Source organism: Psittacula echo, assembly GCF_963264785.1.
Source record: "Psittacula echo genome assembly, chromosome: 2".
Classification (NCBI taxonomy): domain Eukaryota; kingdom Metazoa; phylum Chordata; class Aves; order Psittaciformes; family Psittacidae; genus Psittacula; species Psittacula echo.
In genome coordinates, this window is record NC_137737.1 from 149,979,633 (window position 1) to 149,989,030 (window position 9,398).

General features: G+C 41.1%; 1 protein-coding gene across 1 annotated transcript in view; it reads left to right on the forward strand.

Annotated features, from left to right (window-relative positions):
- Positions 1-9,117, forward strand: part of NSMCE2 (NSE2 (MMS21) homolog, SMC5-SMC6 complex SUMO ligase) — a 132,584-nt gene extending 123,467 nt beyond the window's left edge. Inside the window, exons 5-7 of the mRNA XM_080611431.1 lie at positions 5,171-5,271; positions 5,585-5,691; positions 8,942-9,117. Coding sequence (XP_080467557.1) covers positions 5,171-5,271; positions 5,585-5,691; positions 8,942-9,068 — 335 coding nt within the window. The 3' untranslated portion in view covers positions 9,069-9,117. The remainder of the gene's footprint in view (positions 1-5,170; positions 5,272-5,584; positions 5,692-8,941) is intronic.
- The last annotated feature ends 281 nt before the right edge of the window (positions 9,118-9,398 follow it).

Consider the following 9,398-nt stretch of genomic DNA (forward strand, 5'->3'; position numbering starts at 1 on the left):
CTGGATGGTTGTTCTGGTTTGCTTCTCTGGATCTGGCATCTAACCCAAACTCAGAGCACTAATGCACATGCTGACCCACTCTTAAGCATCGCCCATGGTGGTCTCAGAATGTGTTACGTGGAAAGCAGTGTTTGGGCTCATTCCCTCTTTCAGACTTGTCCTTGAACCTTCCTCACCTCATGCTAGCAGTGCCCTACTCCTTTTGACTCAGGATACGGCTCTTGGATGTAATGATGTCCTTCACCTCCCCCACCTTTCATTACTGTCTGTGTCCTGCTGGCAGCTACACTTGGCATTTGACTTGCCCTCATAACATTCATGTTTTTCTTGGAGCTCTCAGTGATAGGTTTTTTCCTGGCCTGGATGAGTTTCTGTTATTTCTAGAGAGTCAGCAGTACAATAGACCCTCTTGGGAGCCAAGACCTTGTCTGTCTAGTGGCTCAGGCTCACAAAGACTCAATCCTCCATGCTTAACGTTACCCTTTGGTTTCCGGGATTAGTGTCTGAGTGATGGCAGGTAAGAAGGCAGAACAGCAGCGCAAAAGAAATCAATTAAGTTTACATTGCAACATGTACTCGGGGCCAGGTTAGAGAAACAGGAATTGGGTAGAGGACATTGTTGGCACTGGAAGCAGTGAGCAGACAGCAGTCTGTCTGTCATATAAGCGGCAATGACAACGGAAAGGGTCTTTCCTCTAATGCTTTCTTAATACGTGTACTATCCCTGGTTAACATAAATCATGATATAGCAGTTAATGTCTCAATGCTATGGTTTTCTTATTTCTTAAAGTTGGCTTAAAAGTTCTCAGTCTCTCTCAGTAGAGTAGGTAAAACCTGAGCTTAGGCGGATTAGTCACATTTTTATCAAGAGATGAAAGTGATAGAGATATAAAGTACTACCAGCTTTTAATTAAAATTGAATGAGTAAAAAACCAGTTGGCAGTTGCAAAATTCATTATAATGTGTTACCAAAAATAGATACCTTTATGAGAATGCAGTTTTATTACAACAGTGGGTACTAATCAGCTGTAAACATCACTGCTGAGATAGCCAGATAGAAAATGTGTTACTAATACTCATAACAGGTTTCAATTGGCTGGAATGGAAAACTAGAAACTGTTAAGGCTCTTAAAGTATAATCTCTCAGACTACCAAAATAGATACATGTACTTCTGTTACTTAAGGCAACATCTGAATTTCAGGCACAATAACTTAATGTTTTCTGCATCTGGATTTAATTTGCACGGAAAACTCAATTTTACAAAAATGCAGCCTGACTTAGCTGAAATATGTATGACCTGGTGGTTTTATTTGTTCTTTCTATAGAACAGAATGGCGAGACTTGCAACTTAGATCCTCCAAACCTTTATACATTTAATATGGTAAAAAAAGCCCCTTTGACCTTAATAAAAAAAGCTTCCAGTATGAGCTTACAGGCATAGGCCTACAGTTTAGAGCGTGTTACTGACCAGTTCAGGAGGTATGTGCGTCTTGCATCATGGCTGCAAAATCTACTCTAATTGAAAAAAGTTATTTTCCTCTCTCCTGCTGTAATCTGGATCATCAAGCAATAACAACAAATCTGTGGGTGGTTTATCTGATTTATGCTAATTTGCTATTGACATGTTTGAGGTATCACTTGCATCATCCCAGTCTTATATATTTATTATTTAAAATATTAGCTGTTTATGAAAACGAAATCTTTTCAAGAATTAATCATTTTTGCTGTGATAACCTCTTGAAATCAGGGCCCCGCTCTGGTAGACTGTATACAAAACCATTGCAAATGAAGTGCAACCTGAAGCGTTTAAGATAAGCTTGCAACAAGAGGATGATTTGAATCCAGGAAGATTAATATATCCCACCTACAAGGATCTCAACTCATGGAATTTCAGCCATTAAACATGAGGCATCTAAGTCATCTCCAAAGCCAGTACAAGAAAGAGGTAAACCCAGCCTGTGATTTAGCTCATGTAATTTAGAGACCTGAGGCCCCTGGGGAGACTCAAGCAGCAGTAACCGAGCTTGAGCTCGTGCTTTCAAACTTGGATGCTTCAATGTAGTCTCCTAAATTCTTGTGTTGATACCTAAGTAAGCACACACAGAAGTGATGAGTGAAGTGGTGACTCCTTAGCAAAGTCAGAAGGTGCTGTGCAAGGTGAACACTCCTTGAACACTTCCAGTATTTTCCAAGGAAAAGGCATTCTTTTTGAAAGCACATTTAAGTGTCATGAATGTGAAATAACCAGAGCTTTTAGGGCAGAATCGCATGCCAAGAATCACAGAATGGTTTGGGTTGGAAAGGACCTTAAAGATCATGTAGTTCCAACCCCCTGCCATGGGCAGGGACACCTTCCACTAGACCAGGTTGCTCCAAGCCCCGTCCAGCCTGGCCTTGAACACTTCCAGAAGAGGCCACTTACATACCTGTGCTTTAGAAGTAAAATCACAGGCAGAACTCCCACATTTTAAAACTGAGCCCCCCTTCCTTGGCATCCTCATATTGAGAGAACAATAAAATCATCCTTTGTAAACAGTCACCTGTCTTAGATCTTGCTGGTACTGCTGCATTCTAACTTCATTGACTGATTTACTGTGAGGGTGGTGAGGCACTGGCATGGGTTGCCTGAGGAAGTTGTGAATGCTCCATCCCTGGCAGTGTTCAAGGCCAGGTTGGACAGAGCCTTGGGTGGCATGGTCTAGTGTGAGGTGTCCCTGCCCATGGCAGGGGGGTTGAAACTGCATGATCTTCAGGTCCTTTCCAACCCTAACTATATGATTCTATGATTCGATGCCCTGCTACACTGGAACTACACACCAAGTTCATGAGTTGAAACACAGTACATCAAAAAATGTGAGTTTCCAAATGTTTTCAGCAGGAAAGATTAGAGCTGCTAAATTTGTCAAACATGGCAGATACATTAATTCAAGGGTTCTGAATCTCTTGGTCTTTGTTGGAAAAAAGAGTCAGTATGGTATTTAAATAAAGCATCCCGTGCCGAATTTGCAATATTGTTTAAGCCTTGCTGTCTTGGTGGAATTTCACCCATTGTATTTGAAAAGCTTCATTAGAAAAGTCCCCCAACATTTCCCCCCCACCCTAAGTTGTATAGTCTTCAAAATACTGTGTGTTTGTGATAGAATAAACCTTATATAGGAACAATCTAAGAATAATACATGGCAGGTTTTCTTTTCTGAAAACTGGTAACTGGTACAAGTTTCTCTCTGATGTCTATCCCGTTGCAGTTTTGGTATTTACAGTTAAATTGTGCTCACTTTTTCCTTCTGATTTGCAAGTGTTTACTTTGGTGTGGGGGTCAGTATCTGGTATAGGGATGTTAATATTCAACGGAGATTGAAGCCTTAAAATTATTATTGATGTTGGGCATTTGAGCTCCTTTCCCCCTTCATCCACACCCTCACTGATTGAACGAGGTCTCAGTGACAAAAACAGAAATACCCTTGATGCTTGCCTAAGGATTGTAGGACCTGGGGGGTCAGAAACATTCCTGATTGATTGGAAAACTGTTGGTATATTGGAATAGGGAGAAGGACAAGCTGCGTTGAGGAGGAAGGAGGAATATACAAATAAAACCGGCATCCCAAGAGGTGCTGTGGTGGAGAGATGGCTGCAATACCCATGCCAAGAGCACCTCAACAATAGCTGTGCTGGCTCACATGGCAATGTGCTCAGTCTAGACTGGGTGTGAGAGGTTGTGATTGCTCCAAGAGTGATGTCTGCTGTTATCATCCGGAAGGTGATGGTATTATAGAGGTATGCAGGACTGACCCCAAGTTAGGAAACACTGGTCCTTAACAGATGTGGAAGACCAAATACCAGGGATGCAAAGGTGCAAAGATCGGCTGATAGGGTGCAATAGCAGCAAAGGGAACCAAGGCTGAGACTTTGAGAAAGCCAAACATGAAGTAGCTCTAAACCCTCTGCTTACACTTGTGTTTCTCACTGCCTCCTTGGCAACACAGGGCACTGAAGACTTCATGCTCTGTGAACCCTGTGTCGCTACCTTGCAGACTAGCTTGTGCAACTGGAGAGAAAAATGTTCTCTTCAGCTTGGGACACCTTGAGGACTGCACCCCAGGGCACTGCTGCAAAAACATTGCAGAACTACCCCAAAGGAATGGAAAGTTATGGCAGGTGTTACATTTGCTGTTATTACCAGATAAGATTTGGAGATAAAACAAATGCATTCAAGTAAAAGCCTAGATTCACAATAACAGGGCAAAGTTAGGAAAAGATAAATCAATGTGTATGTGTGTATTAAGGTTAGACTCCTCCTTAGCTGCTTCTGTATCTCAGCTTTTGACTCTCACTAGTTTCTGCATTGAGCCCCTGGCTGGCGTGCCCCTGGGTATGCAGAGATGCTTACACCTTGTCTTCTTCTTCTGGTAAAGGTGGGGAGCTGCAACTTCTCTAGCTCAAGGTGGATTTCTCCTTCTTTGTGTGCCCCTCATTTGCTGGCATTGGGCCATCAGATTTTCTGGGAGATTTCAATATTCCATTCTGCCCCCTTCCTTAAGGTTACTTCAGTAACAGTTCTTTTGTCCATCTCAAATAACGCTTTCTTTGCTTTTGTTTTTCACTAATTATAGTCTTGTTAAAATACAGCAGCATCACTTTACAAAGAATGTATTATGATAAATAGCATGAATTCCTTTCAAAGTATGTGCTGCGTATACAGCCTATATATCAAGCCCATTTATGACATTCAGACACAAACTGATCTTGAGGGTAGGACTGCCAAATCTGCAAAAGCCCCACCTCATCCCATTGTTAGATTTTGGGGCCTCATCTGCATGTTACTGGTTTTTGGTGAACTTCAACAGGGAATACTGAAGGTTTTGATATATTCAGGCCAGCCTGCTTTCGTTCCCAGGTCTCCTTTCTAGCATTGGCTATAAATAGACACACACACACATAAAGGTGGTTACCATTTAAAACTCCACATTTTCTAACAGAAACTGTAGCACAGTACTTTTTGCAGTATCTTGTTCAGGGAGTGGTACAGAAATATGCTGTGGCATCTTAGATATATAGAGATATATATATATAGATATAATGCTTGGCAAATGCTGGGTTTTGTTTGCTTATTTTATGTATTGCCTGTCTATATTAAATATTAAGTGAAAATTGCCTTGTTTCCCATTATAGTTTGCCATAAATCAGGTAATGGTGAAGAGGCCATTGAACAAATCGATGAAGATATAGCTGTGACTCAGAGTCAGATGAACTTCATTTGTCCCATTACACAGGTATGCTGTCACTGTATAATCGATTGGGAAATAGTTATTTCATATTCTTCATTGATGGTTTATTACAGATCTGCAATACTTGTTAAAATCAGGCAGTATCAATTACAAGCACTATTGAAGAAGAGCAACATTGCCTGGGAAAAGCCCTGTGTAAGTAGGAATGCAGTCAGCCACGCAGGACCTGACCCTGTAATTTGAGTGGAACGCTGTGTATGAATGGCAAACACACTTCCTGCTGTTTTACATAAAATCTCATAGGAAGCATTTTCCTGGGCATTATCAGTTCCTTTAAAGGAACCTTTATCGATTACAGATGGAAATGAAGAGGCCGGTCCGAAACAAGATCTGTGGACATACTTATGAAGAAGACGCCATTCTAAAGTTTATCCAGACTCGAAAGCAGCAAAAGAAGAAAGTCCGGTAAGCGAACAGGAATGTGTGGAAAAGCTATTTGCTCTGCTGTGCAAGTGGAATTTTATTCCAGTTGTTCTAGGAAATGTATTTGGATTGGCAAGGCTGCAGGAAGTAATACCTCAGCATCTGCCCGAGTCACAGTCTCCTCATTAGCACTGGACATGTGAAGAAGCTTTTCTTTTTAATGAAAACAATGTGTAAGGAAATATTCAGGAAGTGTGTGAGGAAGTTACAGCCACTCGTAGTACCTGCACAACAGAAGTAAAGAGCTTTTGTAGAGCCATGAACAACAAAGAGAAACTTCAGCTTCCTAAAGCGTAGTTGCTCATTCTGTTTCCACTGCTTATTTAGCAAGCCCTGAAGTTAACGAAAGTTAAACGTCTCCTCTGTGCACTTCCTCTTGTAGTTATATTCCAGTAAAGCTGAGAAATATTAAAACAATCAAATGAGTGTTCAAGTGAGAAATATTAAAATACAACTTTTTAGGTAGTAGAGTCTTAAGAATTATCAGACAGGATTTTGCAGTTCCTGCTCTGATGCAATTAAGTATTTCTTAACTATATCACCAAAGCAGGCCTCCACTTTCCACTCAGGATGTATTTTTTTGAATGAAAAGATGTAACAGTTGAATTTCTGAAATTCTCCCTGATAAGTTTCAAATTTAGGATAGTTTTTATTAAGAAAAAAGAAAGGGGACTCCTTTTAGACACCTTTGAGAGCAAGTTGAGAGGACACAGCATTTCATCCTTAATTTTACATTTGTTTTTACAAGCGAGAGCCTCACGCTTTGGGGTTGATGACCTCATGGAAACTTACCACTTCTGGCCTTTTTAATGAGTGTGCAGTTTACACATGCTCAGGAAGGACTGTCAGAGACCAACAACCTGATTTCCCCAAAGATAATGCCACAGGCGGCTCACTTCCTCCATCTGTTGCTCTTGCATATCTGTTAGACTCTACATACTCTGCCTTGGTGGATGCAAAGGTGGAGCAGAACTTCTTATTCCATGCTTGTTCCTGGCTACAGGAAAGCACAGTTATGAAATCAAGCATCAGCTGGGATGTTTCACCACTATCTTAGTGTCAAGACAGCTCGAAGAGCAAGATGGAAGTACCTTGTCTGTGTTATGAGGTCTAGGGAGAAAAAGTGAAGTGGATGCAACATGCTGGGAATTACAACAAAACCAGCAACATGGATGGACAGAAACTTGGCTGGAAAAATGAACGGGAGTTGGGAAATAGCTCATAACCTGGAGAGAAGAAAGTGAGTATTCTGAAGGATAGGGACAGGCTTGAAAGCATATTCTCAACAGCCCAAAGACACAACAAAAATAGCTTGTGCAATACAGAATTTAGGATGTTCATATCTATTTCCCTGTGTTGTTAAATCCGTCAGGAAAATGCCATGGTAGTAGAGATTGTTGTAGTGGATCAAAAGTTTCAGCACTGCTGAAAAACTAATAGGCCACATGGTTGAATTTCATCTTACCTTGTAGGAAATTAAAGACTTGACTTAGAGAAAGTCTAGAGTAAAACAAAAAGCATGTAAGCTGTACAACACCTGGCTTTAAAAGCTACCTTATACCCAAACTGAAGTTATTTGTGCAGTCTATATACTAGCAGTTCTTAATTGCAAGCTTTTGCCTTGTAACCTCACCATCTTTACAGCAGTTAGTCCAGTATGGTAGAAAAGCACACCCAGAGCTGTAACTCTGCTTCTCTGTTACTAAATAAAGACAGACTACTTGGTTTCTCTGCCCAGTCTCACTGGCCTACTGTAATTCTACCCTTTCTCATGAAGATGCGGTCAGTTTTGATAAACCATTGTCTGCTGTGGCAGGAACAGAGGCCAGCTGATGCAACAAATTCCCATTTGAGTACCCCATTCTGGGGTGTTGCTACTTGACTACACTGCACCAGCAATATTCAGGTGGAAGCAGGTGCCCTGATAGAGCAGAGATGTGGTTTGGGGGATCCTCTCTATCCTGGCTCTGAAATCAAAGCTGCTGCTCACGCTGCAGTTACAGGAGTGGCTGTTTCTTCACACATACTTTCCTGTTTGAAGCCATGGGATCCCTTCGGTGCACTTGGCAGTGCACTAGCTCAATGTCAGCTCTTCGGCTGACATATGCACAGGCACCGGTTTTGTGCTGATAGGCTGGTCATAGGCTCCTTCAGGCAACTGTTACGTGTGTCCGTTTGCTCACTGTTTTCCACTGCCTGGAAGGACGTGCTAATACTTTATGTTTACAGGAAATGTGGGAAGCTTTCTGAACACTTGTTATTCATTAATCTGGCTATTGCTCTTATAAGGTGATAAATGGGAAAACTGAGGCACAGAGCAATTAAGTGACTTATCCATGACAAACACAGTAAGTTGTGGACAAATCTGGAGTAAAAGCTATGAGTAGTGAGTGTAAATAAGTTCAGCACCTCAGAAAAAATTTACTCCTAATAGAGGAAAACTCAGTAAAAAGTGTTATTTCTGACTACAGGTACCATCTGTGCATGTTTGGGCTGCTGCCAAAGGAAAATGACCTTTGGTCCCTGAGTATCTTTCACCCTGCTGTCTTTATGTGGCTGTTTGAAGTAGTTGTAAGACATTTTGTATTTGATTATCATTTAAAGGCTGTTAGTTTGGCCCCAGCTCTCTTTTCTGTGCTTTCTCAGTTCATAAAAGGCCAGGGAAATTTTTACGCCAACTAGGTTAGTGCACTGATTTCACCAGGCTGCCTTTGCAAGTCTCATTCTCTTTTATCTGTTTTCCTAGAAATTAATTTCCATGGAAGGGGGATTGGAACTGGATGATCTTCAGGTTTTTTCCAACCCAAACCATTCTATGATCCTATGATTCTATTTATATGCCAGTGAAGGCTATAGTCTTCCACTGCAGATTAATAAGATATGAGGTAGTTACCTGGCAAAGAGAGAAAGCAACACAGAAAGATGTCCATGCAATGCTAGTGTCACTACTGATGCAGGCAGCATGTGTACATAAAGCAAGAGAGTGATCCACAGGTGAGAGACTCTGTCTCTCACTGTGTTCTTTCCTTCCTTCAGCTGTTGATTCCCACCAGTTTAGATAAATAGATTTATTTTTCCCTTCAGAGAAGCTGGTCAAGAGGAAAAGAGGTAGCGAGGAACTCAGAGAAAATCCCAGATAAATACGATAAACCAGCAGATGTTATGTAACCCCCCTATATCTGATGAACACAATTCTTCTGGTTTAATGAAGTCTCTCTTTTCTTGTTAACAGATGCCCTAAAATTGGCTGCAGCCATTCTGATGTAAAAGGATCAGATCTTATGCCAGATGAAGCACTTAAAAGAGCGATCGACAGTCAGAATAAACAAAGCTGGTCAACGCTGGATGAAACACTTTGATATGTTGCTGCCACAAAGAAAATTTCTTATTAGAGGTCTTGTCAGATAAGCTGCTGATTGTAAGTAGGTTGTGTAACAGCCTGTTGTTGAAAGTGTTTCATTTATAGGCAAAGTTGAAGGTCTCAGCTGTAACTGAAAGCATTTTTTAAACTGCCAAATGTGAGAAGTTCCAGTTCAACTTGTTTGGTGTATTTTTAACCTTCTTGAAATTCTGAAAGCTTGCATTCAATAAATAAATCATGTTTTGCAGCACGTAACCTGCCTTGTCAGTGTGCTAATTTTTCCAGCATATTAGAGGTGCAGATTCTGCTGGTGTGTAATAGCGAGTGC